This window comes from Phocoena sinus, chromosome 3 (assembly GCF_008692025.1).
Source record: "Phocoena sinus isolate mPhoSin1 chromosome 3, mPhoSin1.pri, whole genome shotgun sequence".
Taxonomy (NCBI): Eukaryota; Metazoa; Chordata; class Mammalia; order Artiodactyla; family Phocoenidae; genus Phocoena; species Phocoena sinus.
In genome coordinates this window covers 27,744,775-27,768,584 of record NC_045765.1, presented here as the reverse complement: position 1 = coordinate 27,768,584, position 23,810 = coordinate 27,744,775, and the positions used below count along the sequence as shown (strand labels likewise).

The 23,810-nt window shown below is 45.9% G+C and overlaps 1 protein-coding gene across 1 annotated transcript in view; it reads right to left on the bottom strand.

Moving 5' to 3' along the window:
• SLIT3 (slit guidance ligand 3) overlaps positions 1 to 23,810 on the bottom strand; it is a 612,652-nt gene that overhangs the window by 209,151 nt on the left and 379,691 nt on the right. The window contains exon 5 of the mRNA XM_032625797.1: positions 4,534 to 4,605. Within this exon, the coding sequence (XP_032481688.1) occupies positions 4,534 to 4,605 (72 nt within the window). The remainder of the gene's footprint in view (positions 1 to 4,533; positions 4,606 to 23,810) is intronic.

Genomic DNA, 23,810 nt, shown 5'->3' with positions numbered 1-23,810 from the left:
AGCAATTAGGGGCTTCCTTCCGCTGCCTGGGTAGGGGCAGGGCGCCAAATCCCTCCAGCACCAGTATTACAAGGTTTAAACACCCCCCTGGGTCCTTTCTCTTGCCTCTGACAACAGCTGTATGCTTGCCTACTTGCCTCTGTGAATCAGGCCTCCAACTGCCAGCAGCCTCCTTGGTTACTCTTTCCTTTATCCTGTTGCATGGCTGAGTAGGAAGTACTCTGGGTAGACAGCAATGTCTATGGATTGAGTCCAGAAGACGGTTGGGTGGGTTACAAAGGGCAGGCTAAGTGCGGAGGCCTAGGCCCAGTGGTGTCTGCTGACTTTTACTAACTTATACACACTGATCAAAACTCAATTTTGGGGCTTCCCTGGTGGCGCAGTGGTTAAGAGTCTGCCTGCCGATGCAGGGGACACGGGTCCGTGCCCCGGTCCGGGAGGATCCCACATGCCGCGGAGCGGCTGGGCCCGTGAGCCATGGCCGCTGAGCCTGTGCGTCCGGAGCCTGTGCTCCGCAACGGGAGAGGCCACAGCAGTGAGAGGCCGGCGTACCACAAAAAAAAAAAAAAAAAAAAAAAAAAAAAAAGTAAAAAACCAAACCCAATTTTGTCATCTGGAAAATGGGGTAACACAGTCTCTTCCTTCTTGAGGGGGACTGTCGGGACAAGCAAAGAAAATCCATATCAAAACTACAAAATTATAAACAAGAAATAGCCAATCCTTGCTTTTCTCCTCTTAGTGAAGCATATGGTATCACGCATAGGCCCAGCTGGTATTTCAAGCCTGACATTCCAATAATTTATCATCTTCCCCTATTTTATTTTACTTAAATAACAAGTAGAAGAGTGTTATATTCCCTGAGCTCACACAAGGTGATGGAGAATGTTCGAGGGCTGGCAGGTCGTTTATAAACAGATCGATGACAGGGATGTACATTCCTGAGGTTTAAAATTCACTACTCATCACTCACAAAAGAGACAATCTCTACAAGTGGGTAATTGAGGTCTGGTCGGAGGAGGGTGTTTCCTTAACAGGTTTTATACAAATTTAATTTCCGCAAAGCGTCTCGTATTTTACAGGTACTGACGCATATTTAAACGCACAACTTCAGTCATCAACCTTTACCCAGATGCCTCCCTTCTCGAACTTGCTCCTCAGCTTGGGTCCTATACGTCCAATTACCCACACTTCATTTTCTCTTAAGGCCACAGGATTATTTAATTTCACTCCCTCTTAGTCAAACCAGAGATGTAGCTGTGGTCACAGACCAAAGTCCCATAACCAGTAGAAACAGGACAGGATGTCAAATTCACCAACACATAGAAGACGCTCCGTCCACACTGCCTGTGGAAGACGGGACGCTACTTTACACTCAACTCATCATCTTCCAGCCTGGTTCTTCCCCTGATCTTTCAACCTCTGTGGAGTGGGAGCTCCAAGAAGGCAGAGCTCACAGATACGTATCTTACTTCCTGCATTTACCCCCCAGAACTGGCATGTAGTAGGAGCTCGAAAAGCATTTTGAGGGCTGCATGGATAAATGACTATGAGAATGTACCATCATTCTCGGTGTCATCCAAATATGGAGCTTATCATGTTCCCCGTCCTTTCCCTGGCCTCTCCTAACTCGTGGATTGCCACTTCTCTTGCCTCGGTCTCCACTGGCATCTTACTGGGGGCTCCTCCTTTCATTCCTGACTGCGAGCCCTGATCCCTCACGTTGGACCACAGCCTCATCTCCCACCGGCCCCCTCCTTCTTCCACCTTCTCCTGTCCTAGGTTCCTCTTCCAGAATCAATGGTTTCATCATGACCTTTCCCAGATCGGAAGCTAGTCACCTTCTCAGTACCTACATCTAAAGTCCATACTCCTTGCAGGCGAGGCTCGCCACCACCTGGTCCCCACTTCTCTTTCTGACCTGATCACCTATTACTCCGCGTCACAATCCCTCCACTCCCATGAGACGGCTCGGCGTAGGTCCCTTAAAACACACCTTGTACAGGTTTGCCTCCCCACTCTGCACACGCTATTTGCCTGTTCATTCGGCAGATTCCAATCATCATTCCGGGCTCCGTGAAAGTCTTTACAATTATAACAACAACAAAGGAAGACAGCAGTAATAGTAGCTAGAACTTTCTAAGCACCTTCCACATGCCAAGCGTAGTACTGAGTTATTCATACACATCATTTCATTCACCTTCACAAGACCGCTAAGAGGTTAGGTACAATTCTTACCCTCCTCTCCCTCTGGAAGAAATCTAGGCTCAGAAGTGTCAAGTACTGTACCCGGGGTCACAGACTCAGTACGGAGAACAGCTGGGAACCAGACACAGATTAATCAGATGGCCACCCTTTGGGCGACACTGCCTAAAGCTACTGTTCTTCTCTGAGCTCTGACAGTCCTTCATAATGCCTGGCCACTCACTGGACCATTTTGCTGTGGACTGTTAAATTGTTAAACTTCCTCTCATATGCACGTTTCTTGTCCCCAATTATACCGTAAGTCACCTGAGAATTACACATCTGGGTCTTAGAAGTTCTGGCCCCCCAGAGTATGGTGACTGAACTGATTAGAAGTATGAAGTAACCAACCCCTTTCGTTTTGTTGGTTAATTCATCCTTTAAGCAGTGAGTTTACTCTCCTCCCCTGTCCCACTAGATCCTTGCTGTTTAGGACACACATCCAGGTGGAGAAGGAGGGCCTGTCCGTAGTTCTTGAGTTTGCGGACTCTTAACACTTTTAGCTCCTGAGGCCTTTGTGAAGTTAGAGACAGTACAGGAAAACAACAACAATGACCCCCCCAAACCCCAGCAACTATTGAGGACCACTGTGAGACTGAATCACCTTCTTGAGAATCAAAAATGTAGTTGGTAATTACACAGCCCTGCTTATCTACCACCACAATGTTTTCTTATTAACTGGCCCATTTAAAATTAGAGCCATGAGATAGGCTAGATATACCACTTTATGTATGTAAGATGTTAATTTAGGGCTCAACCATCAAGAAGCTGGTTGACTTTAAATTCGTCACTGCCCTTCTCTGGTCCTCAATTTTCCCACTGCTGATCTGTGGGGTTTTATTGGATCTGTAAGTTCCCCTCTCGTCTTGCTTTTCTGGGATGCTAATCAACACAACCTCTTAGTTTTGCTTTATGTGCACCATCTCAAGTCACACTTTCTGCAGCTTTGTCTGCTCCTCCCGGCCCGCTCCTGCTTGTGGGCAAATGCTCCCAGATGAAGCAATGGGTAAGCCTGCTGTCTGGAGCCCCTTGCAAAGTGCTCTCTGTTCCCTGCTCCCTGCACCCCAGATGCCTCTGCCCTCTGGTGTGCTTTGCATGTCAAACGCCTAAAGCTTTCTGCTCGGTTCTCAGCAAAGGGGAGGCACATAGCTTGTATCAGGAAGCCCACATCAGCTTCCCGGCACGCCAAAGTCCCTGCAGTACTTACAGGGAGAACTAAGAGCTAAAGCAGTTTTAAAAAAAATCTCCTTCAAGACTTCTCAAGTGGGATGCAAGCCTGTGGAGGAGGTCAGTGGGCAGAAATGCCTCCTCTCTACCCCTCTCCAAACACACGGGCACAGTGGTGTAGACAGAAAATTCTGGAGGCACACTCCTCGTGAAGGGAAGGGCCCGGGAGTCCTGATAAGCAGATAGCAGGGGGCCAGGTAGGAAACAGCAAAGGTTATTTGGCAAGTTCAGAAGCGTGGTGATGGAACAGTTCTGCATCAGTTGCAGTAATGGGCAACGGAATCTGTACGTGATAAAATGACACAGCATTGCACATGCGTACATGTGCGCACACAGACACAAATGAGCGTGTGTAAAACTGGGGCATCTGAAGAATACGGTCTGTGGATTGCACTCATGTCAATTTTCTGGCTTAATATTATATGAGAGTTATACAGGGTGTTACCACTGGGAGAAAACTGGGTAAAAGCGAACACAGACTAGTCTACTATTTTTGAAACTTCCCGTGAATCAATAATTATTTCCAAATAAAAATTAAGAAAAGCCCCAAGCATCTAGTGCAGTAGATCTGGCTATGTCTCCCCATGATCCTGGGACACAAGTCCTGACTCTCCCTCATAAGATCCTAACAGTGAGGTCTTCACCATCTTTGTCTCCCATTTACAGAACACTTACTATGTACGAGGCACTAAGCGTAAAAAACATTTTCTCGTTTGCATCAATACCCCACCAGGCTATCATCCCTATTTTATAGAAGGTGATGACCTTGGGAGAAGCTGAGTCGAGCCCCAGGCCCACAGAGTGCGGCCAGGCTGTGACTCAGGTCTGGGACTCTATGTTCATACCTGGGGACAAATCTCCAGAGAAGAATAAGACTCCCTGGAGCTGCCGTGGTGTTCGACGTGTGTTCCCTGGAAACCACTTAAGCACACCCCTCAATCTGTCTCAAAGGCGCCTGGACTGAGGGCACAAGTCACGGGGATACCCCTTCCCTGTCCCGTGTCCCTCACCCCTGCTCTGGCCGGAGAACCACATCTGCAACGAAGCAACAAAAACATCACTTACAGGTTCTTCACGTCTGCGATGCCTCGGAACGCCTTCCTCGGGATCCCCAGGATCTGGTTTTCGCTCAGATCTCTAAACAGGAAGAGAAGAGGCACAGGCATTAAGGACCCAGGCCCGGCTTTATCTGCATCTCATTATGATAACAAAACCCCTCTGGAGGCTGCCTCTGCGGTCAGGAGTGTTTGGGGGACTGTTTAGTCTCAGGCCCCAGGCTGCTTACGAGCCTTCACATTGTTCTTCTAGCGATGGCCTTGCTGAAATGGTTACCAGGCCAGCGGCTCGCCTCCAGGGCGGGCTCTGTGGGTGGTCTCACACCTCCAGGCCACGAGCCAAGTGCTGGGTTATTTGTTGCACACACACTACACCCAATTCTCTTGTTCTGCCACCTCCCAGAGATGACCCCTTCCTCCGCCTCGGCACAGCATCCCTCCCCCACCGCAGGGTCAACACCACTCAGTCTCCCATCTTCTCAGGGACTCTCTCTGCCTTTCTCATCTGAGATTGGAATGGAGCCTGGCCATCCTGACTTTCCGATGGGGGATGACCCTCTCTGCTTTTCGAGAGCCCCAGAGAGACCCCTGGGGGCCACCTGGATCGTGCTAGTGACAGGCATGATGAATTCAAATTGCATTTCCACAAATCCACCCAAAATGGGGGGTCCCACTGCACCTCATGTAGCATTTAGCAATGCTAACATGTTGCTCTGAGCAGGGAGGGGAAGGGACAAAGTGTCAGGTCCTGAAGCTGGCTCAAATCCAAGTCTTGTACCAAGGTCCCCTTTAAGAATCCCCAAAGCCTCAATATCCTTTCCTAAGACCCATGCATTTTTTTTTTTTCATTTTGTTTTCCAGTTTTATTTTTTGCTGGACCAAACACATGCACTTGTTTTCATTCATACCCCAAGCTTGCTTGGGGTCTTAGTAAGTAATCAAGCATATATATGTGTATCAATCATATATATATATATATATATCTATATATATATATATCTATATATATATATCTCTATTATTTTGAAAAGAACACAAAAACCTTCAGACATTAAGGCAAAAAATTACCTACCCAGACACAACCACTGCTACCAATTAGGAGTAATATATATATAAATTTTATCAATCTGATCTCATAGTATGTAGTCTGTTTTAACCTCTTTTTTCGCATACTATATTGAGAACATCTGTTCCTGTCATTAACAGTACATGTATGCCAACCTTTTTTTTTTTTTTTTTTTCTTTTCGGTACACGGGCCTCTCATTGTTGTGGCCTCTCCCGTTGTGGAGCACAGGCTCCGGAGGCGCTCCGCGGCATGTGGGATCCTCCCAGACCGGGGCACGAACCCGTGTCCCCTGAGTCGGCAGGCAGACTCTCAACCACTGCGCCACCAGGGAAGCCCCTATGCCAACATTTTTAATGGCTGTGTATCATCCAATTCTATAGATGGCTATATGATCCCACAGCGCTAGGTATTTATTTACTTGCCATTTAAGGAAACACCAGGATGAATTTTCCTGCCCACACATTTTGAGGACACTTGTACAGCTACTTTCTTGGTATAAAGTCCTATAAGGAGAATGTGCTGGGTCACAGGGTAAACGCGTCTTAAATTGCCGTGTTGTCCTAGAGACGGATGGACACTCCCACACTGATTTTCCAGGGGCACCTAATCAAAAGCTATAGATGACTCCAAATATATTTGGAAAGAGAGGTCAGACGAGCATCCTCCACTAAAACCTGGGCCCTCTAAATCATCATTTTGCCAGGAAGCAGGAGGAAACATAGGAAGCAGAAGAGAGGAGCCCATTTTCCTGCTCTCATCGGCTGAGCTGAGCGGGCAACTCTGAGTGGCGGGCTCAAACTCAAGACACGTGGGGATTGTCTGGGGCCGCTGTTAGATACCAAGGCAAGGCTCAGAGTTGGGGTAGGGTGCAGAGATGAATACAGAGAGAAATCCTGGGGCTGAATAACAGGGTGCTCCCCATCTCAAATCCAGTTTCCTCTGCCTGTGACTGATATAAGTAAATTCAAATGCACAGGGAGCCCCACTGCAGGCTCCCCTGGCTGGGCCTGATTCAATGAGCAGGGCTCCAGCCTGGAGTCGGGGCGCTGAACAAAGCCCACGATGACAGTAGAGGTCAGGCAGTGTCACCAAGGCCACTCCTCTGCTCTCCATCAGCCTCTAAGAGAAAGGGGCCCAGGTCCTGTCATCTGACTAATGCAATTTCCACCAGGCATCTGGGCTATACCCCAGGCTCCGGCAGCCACAATGGGCCTAGTCTTTTCTGCCAAGTGAAGGCTGGTCTCCGGGACAGCAAGCCCCTGCCCGCTAGCCTCCCAGGCTCAGATGCTAGTTTTGGCCGCTCTGGGAAACAGCTCAGGCCACACTTTTGGCAAACGGCTAATGATCAATATCAGGGGCAGGTGGAGGATAAAGGAGAGAAGTTTCGAACGATCAGCTCTAAAAACGCTTGGAAGCCAGATGAAGGGGTACATATCCCAATTACGCATTAACCCTTTGAGTTTAAGGCACCCCGGTATACTGAAAGAATAGCAATCGTATGAGGGTGCTGGTTTGCAGTACAGCGGGATGAAGAAAGGACAGCCGTATTTAAGCGGAAAAATCTGATGGAGTGGCTGGGCAATCTCCCATGAAAGCGGTCACACAGACAAAATCCTGCACTCGGATGGGACGGCCACTTGGGTTTCCGTTCACTATTTTCTCGCTGTAACTATACCCAGGGTTGCTCCTACTTTCAGGAGCCTCGTTGAAAGTACAGCTCTTTCCGTCTCCCTGCCATGGCTTTCCTCCTGCCGCAATTGAGCGAAACAGTAGATTGTAGGGAATTTATCTGCTACCCATGACAATCTGCTTGTAAATTTTATTAATTTTATTTTCCATTGAGCCTCTCTTCTCTGGCTAACAATACCGCGGCCATCCATCTGCAGGACTGTATATTGATTTCATAAATACCTCCAGTGGGCTGACAAACTGACAGCTTTAATGGTGTTACTGATGGGGTGTGGAGGAGGGTTCAGGGCTGGGCGCTTCATTTTCGGTAACTGTCCCTTCACAATTATCTCGGGGCCTTTGTGGGGGTTCCTAATAGTGTGTTTATCTCAGCGTGATGCCAGAGCATGGAGCTATTGTTAAGTGCTATCCTTGAGAGAGACGAGAGCCACCATTTTCGGCTGACACTTAAATAAAAATAACAAAATCTATCCATAGTGCCCACGAGCTTAGTTCCGGCCAATTGCTTGTTGGGGGTTTAGTGCCTCCCTCTTCCTGAGGGAAAAGGCTCAAAAGTGACCAGGTTTGAAAGGGAACTTGCTTTTTTTTTTTTTTTTTTTTTTTTAACCTTAGATGAACGGGATGAGGTTGGAGTAGGGTGAGAGAAAGAATGGTGAGCTGGGATTTTCTGGGGAAATAAAGGAAGATGGCTGGCGGGAAAGGCTTTCTTGGTCGGGAAGTGGGGTTCCCGACTGGGATGCCTTTTTAAATAATTAGGATTCTGAAAGAAGGGCGAACTGCATTAGCTAAAGTGCATTTTCCTGCTTCTGGAAAATGATTAACTGGCTGATCATTCCATCCAAAAACACCAGACCAGAGAGGACTTATTAAGGAGACAGTAAGTCAAATAGGAGTTGGCAAGAGCCAATATATCCCCCTTCCAGCCAACATCCCCCCCCTTTTTAATTTACTAAAATGCTTTGGACACAGATTAACTTTCTTTGCAAATTTACTATTGCTTCATCTACCTTGAAACAGCGACTGCAGACGCTTTGATAAATGGATTGAAAGGTTGTCTAGTTCCAGTGGAGCTTTTGAAATGCTTCCCGGGGCTCTCCCTGCAATGTCAGACATGCTTTGTTCTCAGAGCAACAGTGAATGACAGTCCCCACCTTCACCCCACCCCTACCTCCCCATGTTTACCAGGCAAGGCAAGAAACAGGTAAATGCTCTCCTTTTTGCTCTGGTGGGGACAATGCGTTTGTCTCGGTCACCTTCATGCTACCAGAAAGTCCTGTCTGTGTTAAATGGAAATTTATGGCTCCTAGAGGTCCATGTCGAATTATTCCAAAGGTACAGAATGGGACTTGGAAGCTCCTCAAGAATTAGGGAATTCTTGTGTGGGAAGTGGATAGAGCCACTTATTAGCTGTATGATCACACAAACTACTGAAATGCTCTGTGACTCAGGTTCCCCATCTTTACAATGAGGCTATTAATTTTACTGATCTCTTGCAGATTAATACTGAGGATGAAATGAATTGGGATGTGTATGCTTTGCACAGAACCTGGAACCCTGGAGGCATTCAGTGAAAGGCTGCATGTATTTCTTGGACTTTCCCTCCATTTAGCCCTGGATTTGCATTGCTGAAAATGTCCCTTTTCACTATCCTCAGGACATATGCCTACAACTCTGCAAAGAATAGAACATATAAACATTGCTAATATTCTTTCCATAAAGTCTGAGGGAGGTTAAACTTCCCCTCATCTATCATCTAGATACGAGTATCCATATTTGACTCTAGATTCTTTTGGATAAAACAGGAGAGGTTGATTCAGGAGTAAAGTTCTGTCTTAGGTTGGGCTCGCTCAGACGCAGATGCTTGACCAAGTGACGGATTCACAAAGTACTCCTGGGAGAGGCAAGTAAGGGATGGAGGAAATAGGACGGAGAAGGAAATAAAGGACAATTAGGTAAAGTGGTGGTCTTAGCCCCAAACCCTGGGAGCTCCTGTCTCTAACCAAGGGATCTGGGTCTTTGTAGCCCAGCATCAGACAGTCCTTGGTTAGACCACCCAGGAGAAATGCAAATTCCCTGGCTCTGCCTGTTCTCCATAAGGCTGGATGAAGTGACACTAGCAACTCAAGGACAGGTTGCCGAAGAAGTTCCCAGCCACGACTTTCAGCAGCAAAGTCCAAAGAATCAGGAGATGGGGGCCAATGTCAGCAAAGGGAACCCAAGGGATCCAAACCAAAGCATTTCACAAGAAGGCTTCAAGGTCAGTTTTCCTAAATCAGGAAAGATTTTTTAAAAAAAATCTTTAATCTCAGAAGATTAAAAAAAATCACCCCTGAAAGATGACATATCCAGGATCAACGATCAAGAGGCCATGCATGCTGCTGGTGGGAATGTGAATTGGTTCAGCCACTGTGGAGAACAGTATGGAGGTTCCTTAAAAAACTACAAATAGAATTACCATATGACCCAGCAATCCCACTACTTGGCATATACCCTGAGAAAACCAAAATTCAAAGAGAGTCATGTACCAAAATGTTCATTGCAGCTCTATTTACAATAGCCAGGACATGGAAACAACCTAAGCGCCCATCATCGGATGAATGGATAAAGAAGATGTGGCACATATACACAATGGAATATTACTCAGCCTTAAAAAGAAATGAAATTGAGCTATTTGTAATGAGATGGATAGACCTAGAATCTGTCATACAGAGTGAAGTAAGTCAGAAAGAAAAAGACAAATACCGTATGCTAACACATATATATGGAATTTAAGGGAAAAAAATGTCATGAAGAACCTAGGGGTAAGATAGGAATAAAGAGGCAGACCTACTGGAGAACGGACTTAAGCATATGGGGAGGGGGAAGGGTGAGTTTTGACAGGGCGAGAGAGAGTCATGGACATATACACACTAACAAACGTAGTAAGGTAGATAGCTGGGGGGAAGCAGCCGCAAGGCACAGGGATATTAGCTCGGTGCTTTGTGACAGCCTGGAAGGGTGGGATGGGGAGAGTGGGAGGGAGGGAGACGCAAGAGGGAAGACATATGGGAACATATGTATATGTATAGCTGATTCACTTTGTTGTAAAGCAGAAACTAACACACCATTGTAAAGCAATTATACCCCAATAAAGATGTTTAAAAAAAAAAAAAAAAAAAAAAAAAAAAAAAAAAAAAAAAAGAGGCCATGCATGGTAGGGGGTGGGAAGCAACTGAGCAAAGAAAACTGGAGCAACCTAATCTGGTACCTTCTTTATCTACCTCCCCGAACCCTTTGCACTAAGACCAATCAAATGCCTTTTTAGTAACATTAAAAAGAAAAAATCCATCAACTCTTGAGTAGCCAAACTAAAAGAGGGGATGACCTAAAAGCACTTATATTTAGAATCCTTTATTGGATTTGGGATCAGGGCAGTGAATTGCGATTCTGATTCTCTTTGCCCTGAGTACGTATTAAAATTACTTTCCTAGTCACTCACTGCCTAGTAGGAAGAAACCGTCCATTGGTGCAGTAGGTATCAATCCAAACTCATTTCATTTCTGATGGATAATCTATGAATCTAAAATTTCTTGGACTCTCAATGCTACCATCCTATACAAAGCTGAACCTTGATCCCCTACCCCCAACTCCTCAAATATGGTAACCATGACACATCACTCTGCTCTAGGATCCAAAGAGAAAGATATTGTTTTGCTTACCTTATTTGATACAGCAGGAGGGACAGATATGCAGGAAAAATTATTCCCTGGGGGTTTTACAATGTGGGCTTCGGGGAGGATTTATCTTAAAAGGTAAATCTCTTGTGCAGGTGATTTATCTTAATAAGCAAGATTATATGTTTGCAGTTGGGTCACCGTCAAAACCAAATGAGCCCCAAACGTATGTCCCAGCTAGGAAGCCCTGGTACCTCCAGCTGAGTGTCCAGTTAATAGCATCCTCTGTCTGAGGGAGATTACAGTGGAGTACCTGAATCATTTCCTGCAAGAAATGCCACCTATCTCAGAGACCCAGAGACTCAAAGTATCAATGGGGGACAAAAACAATGATTTCCCACTGCTCTGGCTGGGTTTCTAATATTTCACGGCATTAAGAGTTGACACTGCCTGCTCCCTTGATGTGAAAAAGTTACTGAATGAAACATTTCAATAAGAGCTCCTTCCACTGCGCCTTCTTTGATAAGCTCATTAGAAAAGTCCTAGTCAGAGCGTTCAGGTGTTTAATATTGGTGGATTAAATGCCAGTTCAGATTCTTACTTCACTCAACAAAAAAATGAATTGAGCACCTACTACATGCTACACTACTGAGACACAAAAATGAACAGAACCAAGTTTCTGTACTCCTGGAACTTGCATCTCATTGACCCCAGATACAAATAAACAGACTCCTTTATATGAACATAAACATCTAGACACCTCAAAAAATAAGAGCTGCAGTTTCACTCTTTTTTCCTTTTCAACAAGAAGGAAGCCTGTATTTAATTCACACTGCAAGACTGTTCCTAACCACCAAGGAAAATAATTCACAGTTTTGTTTTACTCGAGGTCCAAAATCTTTTTTGGATTTTAGGAGCAGGGAAAGGGAAAGATGCCAATCTGAATCACTGGGACTTGCAGAGATGCAGATTCGTTTCATCAAGTATTTTGGATTTTATCTATCTATCTACCTATCTATCTATCTATTATCTATCTATCTATGGCTGCATTGGGTCTTCGTTGCTGTGTGTGGGTTTTCTCTAGTTGTAGTGAGCGGGACTCACTCTTTGTTGCGGTGCGCGGGCTTCTCACTGCGGTGGCTTCTCTTGTTGCGGAGCACGGACTCTAGGCGTGCAGCCTTCAGTAGTTATGGCGCACAGGCTTCAGTAGTTGTGGCGTGCAGGCTCTAGAGCACAGGCTCAGTAGTTGTGGCACACGGGCTTAGTTGCTCCGCGGCATGTGGGATCTTCCTGGGCCAGGGCTCGAACCCGTGTCCCCTGCATTGGCAGGCGGATTCTTACCCACTGTGCCACCAGGGAAGTCCATGGATTTGTCTTTTAAAGTGGACAGTTTGATAAAAATCAGGACAGTTTGAAAATGTTATTAAGAGTTGGCATGGCACGGGGCAGCTGTTCTCACAGTGGGGCTCACCATCTACCTGATAAGAATTTACTGATGATGCTTTGAAAAAAATACAGGTCCCTGGTTTTTAAAATAATTTAGATATGATCATGGTATTGTGTTTGGATATATTTGCTACGTTATTATTGTTCTTTTCATTTATGTCTTTATCTATGAGAGATACTTACTGAAATAATTAAGGATGAAATGATGATGTCTGGGTTTTGCTTCAAAATAATACAGAAGAGGGAGAACCGGGTAGAAGTATAGATGAAACAAGATTGGCCATGAGTTGATACTTATTAAAGCTGAGTGATGGGTATAAAGGGGGTACATTTAAAATCTGTGCTTGACTTTTACACAAGAGTGAAATTTTCCATAATAAAATTTTGTGTGTGTGTGTGTGTGTGTGTGTGTGGCATGCGGGCCTCTCACTGTTGTGGCCTCTCCCGTTGCGGAGCACAGGCTCCGGACGCGCAGGCTCAGCGGCCATGGCTCACGGGCCTAGCCACTCTGCGGCATGTGGGATCCTCCCGGACCGGGGCACGAACCCGCATCCCCTGCATCGGCAGGCGGACTCTCAACCACTGTGCCACCAGGGAAGCCCATTCCATAATAAAAAAAGTTTAATGCCAATTCCTAGGACCCATCCCAGACTTACTGAATCAGAAACCTTGGGAATGAGTTCTGGACACTTTGGGCAAGTGTGAGAATATGGGTAGAATGATTAGTGTATGTGATTAGGTGTTAAGTTCATGTTGTAGCCGCGTGTCTTTATGAGCATTAATACAATTCTCTAAGCCTCAACTTGTACTTCTGTGATATTAGGATAAGCATTATAGATAATGGACAAGCAAGTGCTTTCCATATTTGAACGCAGGATATAAATGCACATCACTATCTTCATTTCATTAGCATGAGGTTAAAAAACATAGCATCTTACTTCTTTATGTATCTAGTCTGCTTGGGTCCAAGATGCAAAGGCCTCCTGTGTCTCAGGTGTGACCCTGTTGGTGTCGGGCGAAATGCCCATGGGATAGATAGGTACGTAGGTAGGTAGATAGATAGAGAGATAGATAGATAAATAGATGGTTGGATAGGTAGGTAGGTGGATGGATGGATGGATGGATGGATGGATGGATGGATGGATGGATGGATAGGTAGGTAGGTAGGTAGGTAGGTAGGTAGATAGATAGATAGATAGATAGATAGATAGATAGATAGATAGATAGATGATAGATGGATAGGGTCTCCTTACAGGGGGAGGCCGAGACGGGCAGAGTGACAACATCTAATCTATATTTTAGAAAGCCACTCAGGGGCCCAGTTTGGAGGCTGACCGAGGAAGAACTAAGAGTTCATGGGTGGTTACACCCCTCCCTGGGATCTCAGAGATATGGCAGAGGCAAACCAAGCACTGTGTCCCTCCCAAACAGGCAGGTGAGACTATGCTTGACTGAGATGAGGACATTCCTGGTGGGGCCTCACAGACAAGTGATTTCCTACAGTTTTCTAGGAGCGCTGCGATCTAGGGGAGAAATCACTGGAGGGCAGGTAGTGAGCCGAACGACGCAGCCAGGCTGAGTGGCAGATCTAGAGCCGTGACTGCAGATGAAGACCTGGTGTTCAAGCACAGTGGAACTTAAGGATCCTCTGAGGGGCTGAGGGCTACGAGCTGCTACAAAAGGCTGAAAATGGAGTGAGGGTTATTGGTTTACTCTCTGAGTAGTTACTAGTGTGGGCACCCTTTCTGGGCAGTCGTTCCAGAGACCACAGACTCAAATGTATTAGGGTTTCGCAGGTTAAAGCAAATGAGTAAAGTAGGCTGAATGTGGACAATAATAATAGTGAGGGGGTGAGCTAGGGGAATGCAGGGCCCATTTAAATTAATTTCCCCTAAGTCAAAACCAAATAACCCTATGTGCTGGCCAACAAAACACTTCAAGGGCTGAAGGGTGTGGAGGCCAGCACCCCTCCAGGGAAGACCCACTAATTCTAGAACAGTGCTGTCCCATGGAAGTATCATATGAGCTACTGATGCAATTAAAATGTTTCTCTCAGCAGCATTAAAAACAATAAAGGGCTTCCCTGGTGGCGCAGTGGTTGGGAGTCCGCCTGCCGATGCAGGGGACGCGGGTTCGTGCCCCAGTCCGGGAAGATCCCACATCCCGCGGAGCGGCTGGGCCTGTGAGCCATGGCCGCTGAGCCTGTGCGTCCGGAGCCTGTGCTCCGCAACGGGAGAGGCCACAACAGTGAGAGGCCCGCGTACGGCAAAAAACAAAAAAACAAAGAAACAAAAAAAACAAAAGAAAGAAACAGTTGAGATGAATATTATAATAAAGTATTTAACTTAACCTGACATACCCAAGATATAATCATTTCAATATGAAATCAATATGAAAATATATTAGTGAGATACTTCACAATTCTTTTTTCATACCAAGTCTTCGGAATCTGGTGTGTGTTTTATGTACTTCTCAATTCGAGCCAGCCATCCTCTAAGTGCTCCATGACCACATGCGGCTGATGCCTATTGTATTAGACAGTGCAGTTCTAGGGTAAGGCTAGGAGCTGGAGGCTGTAGCTATGTGTCCACTCATTGCCGAGAGAGAGAAAGAGTTTTAGATGTTGGAGCCAATCTAAAGGAGCCCAGTGGAGTACTGCTTGGTGGTGGGGGCACAGCAGGCGGGTTTGGGTTACCAATAGGAAATGTGGAAGGGATCCAGTCAAGATAGAAACTTCTGGATTCGGGGAAGCAAGTCATGAATTGAAATATTCCAGTCATTCAGCCATCCCTCCTGGGAGCAAAGAATCTCCTTCTAGCCATAGGAATTAATCTGGGCCTTTCCAAACCATCACCCTTCTAGGGCTGACAGGATATAACCAATACTTCCAGTCCAAATAGAAGCTTTTTGCATTTGATTATCATATGCAGCCCCAACTAAGGCTCTTTGTGTTCATGAAATAGCATTACATATAATTGACTGATCCTCTCCAGCCAGTGGTACAGAGGCTTAGCCTCTCAACAGTATACTAATCTCTGGGATTATCACAATTTAGTGACAAATGAGTTACATTAGACGGGACTGGGGAGTTCTAATTCTCAGCCCAATTGTGCCTTCTATTCTGGTCCTGACTTCCCTGTGCCACTAAATGGTCCAGAAAACATCACCAGGATTCCAACTACTGGCATCTGACTTGAGTCTGTGCGTTCATCACCAACGCACCCTTCAGGGAGTAAAACTGTGATTCAGGTATCCTTACGTCATGTGCAGAAATCTGGTGCCGAAAATCATCTGATCTTAAGGATCTAATCAAGTACCTGAGACAGACCCCTGCCAACTCCCCCCCCCCCGCCCCGCCACACACAATGAGATGTTTTGTTTTGATTTGTCAATATTGCTTGGGGTGGGAGGAGTGGTCCACTCGGTTCAAAAAGATGGAGATTGGTGTTTTATTTTCCTTTGTTTGAAGCTGTGTGTCTGGCCAATGGGGTTTGGGAAAGGGAGCCCATTTCTGTGCAATCCATCCTCCTCCCTGGCTGACATACTGTTCCCACCCCCTCCTTCCCCTCCGTCCCTCTCTCTTGGCAACCCTCTGAGGCTTTCAGCCCTAATTTGATTGTCGTAGCTGACACTGTCAATCTGAAATCCAGTAGCATGTCTAATGCTGGCCGGACAAGGGGCATGCAGAAGGAGTCGAGGGAGAGGCAAATTCATCTTGAGAAGTAGCTTTATGTAAATCGATCCTTTGGCCGAACGCTGGAGCCAAGCATTTGCTGATTAATTGGAGAAGCGTTCTTGTCTTCTTTAGAGAGATGGCCCAAATTGAGTCCGCTCTTATTCACAAAGACATTCCCATGCCCCAAAGCCTTTTGCAATTAGGAGATGAAACCTTGCGAGTGAGGGGGTGGGGGGAGCGTTTATGGAATTGTTCTGAAATGAAGCGTGTGCACTTGGCCTGCTTTGTGATTAATTGCTGACCTGAGTACCCTCATTTGCCTCCCAGACGGTGTCCTGACAGCGAAAGTTCTGAGGCACAGCATCCCATAGGTGAAGAACTGCTTGTGCAATAATCAGCAAAAATGAAGAGGGTAGCTAGCGTGCTTTCTACACGTGTTTCTCTTGTGGATTCCAAATGTATATTTTCAGTTACCGCTTGGGCCCATTTCCGTTGGCATCAGAAAGCAGGGAGTGCATCTGTAATGGATGCAATCCCCTTTCCACGTCTTCTAAACTTTGCCAGAAAAAGAAAGCTCCAGCGAGATGGCACATCATCCTCCAGGGTGGTCTTTTTAACTCCGTCCCAGGGCACTGTTTAACTTGCCTTTACCAAGGCAAATGATGGGCCTGCACACAGGTAAAGTGAGTTTGGATCTGGAAAGACTGCTTGTTGTTGCTGACCTACACGCTGACCAGAGGTGGAGCTGGTCAGGTCACATGGTCTTCCCCACTGTCCCCTCCCTCCCCCACTAAATTATCAGCTTCATGTGGTCAGGGACTTTTGCTAAGCACAAGGCCTGACGCATAGCTTAAAAAATACTTGCTGAATGGATAAAAGAAATAGTTGAAATGATTTCATGCCGTTGCCTGGTTCAAGGATGACAGAGAATAAATCTCAAGCTATGAGGATTTTTTTTTCCAAGTCCAGTTTGTCCATTTAGATTAGAAAGGGCTCTGGCCTCTTGTCGTACCTTTCCACCTCCACCTGCCTGATGGAGTATCGTGCGTGTGAAGTAACGCCACTAGAATAGGCTTGCATTCTAAGGAGCCACAGATAAATTCTCCAACTGAGAAGTATTTAGTGAGCTGAGCTAAAGCATGGGAATGAGCAATTATACTGGGAAGGTAGGCTAAGCCGATGAATAATTAGGTTTTGGGGGACAGAGATTAAACCTGGCCTGAGAGGTTGCAACAGATTTGGAAAGTGGATTCGACCCAGAAAGGGGCTGTGTGCCTGACAATGTTTCATCTGCCCGCTTCTGATTTCTGGCACTCATGGAGACTAGGATAATATAAGATAATGAAACTCTGGCTGCCGAAGGAGACACTTTGAGCCTCAAGCTGCAGGAGATGTCAAAAGGGGATGGAGAGATATACCATGTTCTTGGATGGGAAGAATCAACATTGTGAAAATGACTCTACTACCCAAAGCAATCTACAGATTCAATGCAATCCCTATCAAACTACCACCGGCATTTTTCACAGAACTAGAACAAAAAAGTTCACAATTTGTATGGAAACACAAAAGACCCCGAATAGCCAAAGCAACCTTGAGAACGAAAAACGGAGCTGGGGGAATCAGGCTCCCTGATTTCAGACTATGCTACAAAGCTACAGTAATCAAGACAGTATGGTACTGGCACAAAACAGAAATACAGATCAATGGAACAGGATAGAAAGCCCAGAGATAAACCCACGCACATATGGTCACCTTATCTTTGATAAAGGAGGCAGGAATGTACAGTGGAGAAAGGACAGCCTCTTCAATAAGTGGTGCTGTGAAAACTGGACAGGTACATGTAAAAGTATGAGATGAGATCACTCCCTAACACCATACACAAAAATAAGCTCAAAATGGATTAAAGACCTAAATGTAAGGCCAGAAACTAGCAAACTCTTAGAGGAAAACATAGGCAGGACACTCTATGACATAAATCACAGCAAGATCCTTTTTGACCCACCTCCTAGAGAAATGGAAATAAAAAGAAAAATAAACACATGGGACCTAATGAAACTTCAAAGCTTTTGCACAGCAAAGGAAACCATAAACAAGACCAAAAGACAACCCTCAGAATGGGAGAAAATATTTGCAAATGAAGCAACTGACAAAGGATTATAAGCAGCTCATGCAGCTCAATAACAAAAAAACAAACAACCCAATCCAAAAATGGGCAGAAGACCTAAACAGACATTTCTCCAAAGAAGATATACAGACTGCCAACAAACACATGAAAGAATGCTCAACATCATCAATCATTAGAGAAATGCAAATCAAAACTACAATGAGATATCATCTCACACCAGTCAGAATGGCCATCATCAAAAAATCTACAAACAATAAATGCTGGAGAGGGTGTGGAGAAAAGGGAACACTCTTGCACTGCTGGTGGGAATGTTAATTGGTACAGCCACTATGGAGAACAGTATGGAGGCTCCTTAAAAAACTACAAATAGAACTACTATATGACCCAGCAATCCCACTACTGGGCATATACCCTGAGAAAACCATAATTCAAAAAGAGTCATGTACCAAAACGTCCACTGCAGTTCTATTTACAATAGTCCGGAGATGGAAACAACCTAAGTGTCCATCGTCGGATGAATGGATAAAGAAGATGTGGCACATATATACAATGGAATATTACTCAGCCATAAAGAGAAACGAAATTGAGCTATTTGTAATGAGGTGGATAGACCTAGAGTCTGTCATACAGAGTGAAGTAAGTCAGAAAGAGAAAGACAAATACCGTATACTAACGCATATATATGGAATTTAAGGGGAAAAAATGTCATGAAGAACCTAGGGGTAAGACAGGAATAAAGACACAGACCTACTAGAGAATGGACTTGAGGATGTGGGGAGGGGGAAGGGTAAGCTGTGACAAAGCGAGAGAGTGGCATGGATATATATACACTACCAAACGTAAGGTAGATAGCTAGTGGGAAGCAGCTGCATAGCACAGGGAGATCAGTTCGGTGCTTTGTGACTGCCTGGAGGGGTGGGATAGGGAGGGTGGGAGGGAGGGAGGGAGACGTAAGAGGGAAGAGGTATGGGAACATATGTATATGTATAACTGATTCACTTTGTTATAAAGCAGAAACTAACACACCATTGTAAAGCAATTATACTCCAATAAAGATGTAAAAAAAGGGGGGTGACTGGTGGTGAGGAAGTTTTGATGATCTTTGCGATAATCTGCTCTGTGATCAGTCTCCTCACCTCCGAGGATTAGCAGAAGTCAAGTCGGGGATGGGAGAGGAGGAAGCGGAGGTGGGAAGGAGAGAAGCAGCCCAGAACAAGACGTGACTGTAGTTAGGGAGCAGTTGAAGCCACTTTCCAATGTCCACCCCTTGTAACCTTAAATGTTCAACTTGATGATGAGGAAAGGGTTCTTTGCACATTCCTCTGGATGCCGTGTGCGTGCCTGACACTAAGACTAATGTTTTGTGGACTGAACAACTCCTCCCTCCCACGCTTAGGAGGATACAGCACTGGGGTTACTCTTCTGCGATCCATCCTGTTTTCCTGAAGACCTGGGAGGCGGCAGGGGCAGAGGAGCAGGCTCTGCCTTGGGCTGCAGCCGTCCAGAGGCCGGAATTTGGAATGCAGGGCAGCAGCTCAAGGAAATGTGGCTTGTATATGCCTGTTCTTTCTTGTAACTTTTCAGAACCCCATCAAACAAGTGAAATCTCTACGGTGAAGGTGAGATGCTATCCCAGGGGCCATCTGCCTATAAAATCAATGTGGTTTCAGAAAGGCTCAAGATTATCTTCTACCAAAGCAGGAAAGCAATTCAGCAAGAGCTCAGCGCTGTGAGTTGCAAAGCCAGCTTCTGGAATCCCAGTGTTGGATGAAGTATATAGCAGCTTAAGGCATTAGTCTATGTTAATACTATAGAAGGACATTTCTCATCATGACCCTTGCACTATTTACTATTCCACTCAAAGCAATTACAGTTATTGCTAATAACTCACACCTGTGGCTGTCCTGGTATTGCCGAAAGGAGAACAGATGCTGTTCTCTGGCTTATTTATGTAAAAATAGATGCAGTTCAATAGATTTACACCAAGTTTGAAGTTAACACTAACATTTAATCCCAGACCTGCTTCTGGCCATTTAGCTTGAAAGGCACCAGACAAGGGATGTGAGCGCTGGGAGAACTCAGCAAACCGCAAAGATGACATTAATTAGTGACGAACGTGAGACTGCCGCCACTAGTCTCATGCCAGATACAATAAACTCCCCTGTCCCAGGCAAAGAGGACAGGACCTCCAAGGTAAGAGGTGGGGGAGGGAGAGGGAAAAAAGGGGAAACACCTCCCTGGCCTCTCTGAGACTGTGCATTGATTGCAGCCTGAGCCACACTCTTCCTGGCAACTCAACTCCTTTCCTTTCATACCTGAGCCCAGAAGTCCTGCATGGGGTCAAGGTCCCAGGAGGCAGTGAGGCAGAGTATCAAAAACACGGCTCAGGAGCCTGGAAGACCTTGGTGTAAACTCCAGCTTTGCCTCTTGCTAGCTGTGTGACTTTGCATGAGTAATTACCCTGTCTGAGCCTCAGTCTCCTCATCTGTAAACTGGGGACAGTGAAGTGTCAGGGGATTGTTATAAAATGCCTAATGAGTCCAGAGCTCTTTGCTTGTTGCCATGGCTCATTGTAAGCACTTAATAAATACTAATTATTATGAGTAGTGCTTGCATCTGTTCGAGTCTGCAAACACTCTGAGTTGAAGACAAGAAAATCCCTGCCTCCTTTGTCCCATAAAATATTACACAGGAACTGTAAAACGGCAACTCAAGGTCAAGCTTAATATCAAAGGAAGCAATAATTGTGTTCCACTCAAAGCTGTGTTTCAAAGGTCCTGCAGGGAGACTCAATCTCTTGGAATCTCCCAGGCTCTCCCGAGGATGGAGAGGGTGGGGCGGCAGAGAGAGGAACATAGGTGAAAGCCGCACAGCTCTCTGTAACCCCCCTAGGAAGCTGGCTGGACATGGTTGGCTGTGCGGTCACTGCTGTGCAGAGGAGAATTGGGCAGGAGATTTCCATCACGAGGAAGAAGAAGAAGGAGAGCCAGCAGGTAGCTGGTGGTACAGCAGGGAGGAGAGGCTAAGATCACAGCCCAGGCACGGTTCAGACTAGGAAATGGCCTCAACACAACACAGTTCTGGGCTGAGAGCAGACTGTTGATCCAGCTGCCTCTGCACAGACTCAGAACAAGCCAGAGTAGTCCTCCACCTTCCAAAGGAAGCTGGGGACTTGCGTGAGCGTCCAAGGGGTCCAGAGCCATGCAGGAAACAGCCTTCAGAGGAAAGGCTGAGATCAGTCAAGGTGGGAAGGCCAGTTGACTTTGCTACTAAAGCAGGTTCCCGGCTGCGGTTAGCCTCCTGAGAAGAGACTCTTCGCCACCCTGTGAGAACTGTCCTGGGGCTTACATTTCAATGAAGGGTCACCGTTAATACGGTGATCACGACGTACCCAGGGAGTTAGGTGCTGCAGGTCAAAGCTAAGTAAGTGAGAAGACACAGTCCCTGGGAGAGGACGACTTGAGACAGCAAGTATGACGTCACCTCTTAGGAAATGAAGGTCACCTGTGCAGATGGAGCTGGCTGCTCGAGGCAAGACCGTTTTCCTATCCCAGAGTGAAGGCAGTTGCTCAAGGATCAAGGGGGTGAAACCAGAGAGTCAGCCTCTGTTATGCTGGTGTGGGGGCTATCATGGGTTCTACCTCCATGAATGAGAGATCTCCTTTGAAGTCAATGGTTGGTGGGCAGGAGAACGCAAGCAGAGAGGGATAGAGATGGATAGATGGATGGATGGATGGATAGATAAGATACAAGAGAGAGACATGGAGAGAGAGAGAAAGACTGGCAGGCAGAGAGACAAAAACCAAGAGGGAGGCAGGGAGAAAGAGACTGACACCGTGAGATAGAATAAAACTAGAGAAAACAAAAGAAAAAAGAAAGCCAGAGAGAAACCCACATGCACAGAGATAGTCACTGCACAGAAGAGACCGTGAAAGGCAGAGACACACAGAGAAAGGGAGCTGCATGGGTATGAGATAAAGAGAAACAGGATGGAGGCAGGTTCGCACACACATAAAGGAGACGGGCTGCGAGAACAAGAGATGAGAAAAGCAAGAGGAAAAGGATCCGGCGGAGGCCAGCAGGGGTTTGTGAGGCCGGAAGACAGGCTCCTCTCTGAAAGACCCCAGGGTTTGGGCTTTCCCACAACCAGGAGACCAAGAACGGGAGGGGGTCCGAGGTCTCTCTCGCATCCAATGTGGAAAGCTGCTCTAGGGCAAGGAGGTGTCATCCTCCCTGTCTGGACCCTTCCCTGAGTTCACGGCTCCATCTCCCATCCCAGCCCTGTCCTCCGGGACAAACCCTCCTCCCCCAAGGAGGGGAGCTACCCAGACCAGGGGAGGGGCTGCCAGGGCTTCTCCTAAGCTCCCATCTCTAGCGGGTCCAGTGCTTCCTGTCTCCCTCAGCTCTGGAAGCCAGACACAGGGCTTTGGCAGAGAAAACTTGTAGAGGTTTCAAACTTTTTACATTACAAAGCGAGTTTTTAAAAGCTCCATAAAATTTCAAGGCACATACTTAATGTTCAAATGGCAGAATATATCGATCCCTGCCCATCCTCTAGTATCTTAAGTTTACCCAGAGGACCATTTTATTTAATTAACTTGGTGCTTTATTAATATAAATATTCTCCTATTGATCATAAGAGGGCCTGACAGGCATTCGAGCTGGGTATACATCACCTTCCCGCCGAGCAACGCCACTTAGAGGAGGAGCTGGCTCTGAATCAAGGAAAGTGGCAGGAAGTGGTCCCCTGGGATGTCAGGCGCGGATGAATCTACAGCATTTTTATGGAGGGAGTCTTTTCATTTTTTTTAAGATCCAGCTCCTCACTTCTCTTAAAGCAGAAAGCATATGGAAATGAGATATGAAAATGGTCTTGGCTTACATGTATCAATTAGGCATGTCAATACCTTAATTAAATCGCTGAACGAGATTTATACCAGTGAGTATGTTTTATAGTTATAATAGCTTTTTTGGCTACTGTTCAAAATGTCAAATACATTGTAAAAAGGGGATTTAAAGAAGACATAATTGACATTCTGCACCGAAGCCAGTTTTTTTCTTCCTTCCTTTCTTTCCTCTTTATTCATGTAATTTTGGAGAATATATATAAAGTAATGGACCTTAGAATGGATTGGGTTTTTGGAAGTCTTTTTCATCCTTCAATTCTAATCCATTTAATCAACTTTTCTAAGCCTCAGATCACTGAACCTGCGAATGCCCCTCACTTTCTTCTGGGCCTTTGGAGCTTGCTTTTTAATAATCTATAACCGAAGCTCCCTGGCAGCACCCACAGAACAGAAAACACACTCTCTGCCCTGACGAACAAAACCCCAAACAGGGAATAAGGTTAAAAGGCCTTATGATGTGAGAAGGCTATTACTATAACATCAAAGCACTCAGGTAAAAGTATTCTTAATCTCTTATGTAAAAGCCTATTCTCTTTAACTTATGTGGCAAAGAAAGTAAAGATTCTCCCTCCTTTCTCCTTATACTCTTTTTCTCTCTGAGCTTTTCTAAGTCATTTCTTCATTTATTTCTAACCATGACCTATTTCCCTAAGGACAGAAAACCGAGAGAAGACCTTCTAGATACGTACAAACAAACACAAAGAAGGAAGAAGAAATGGTTGGG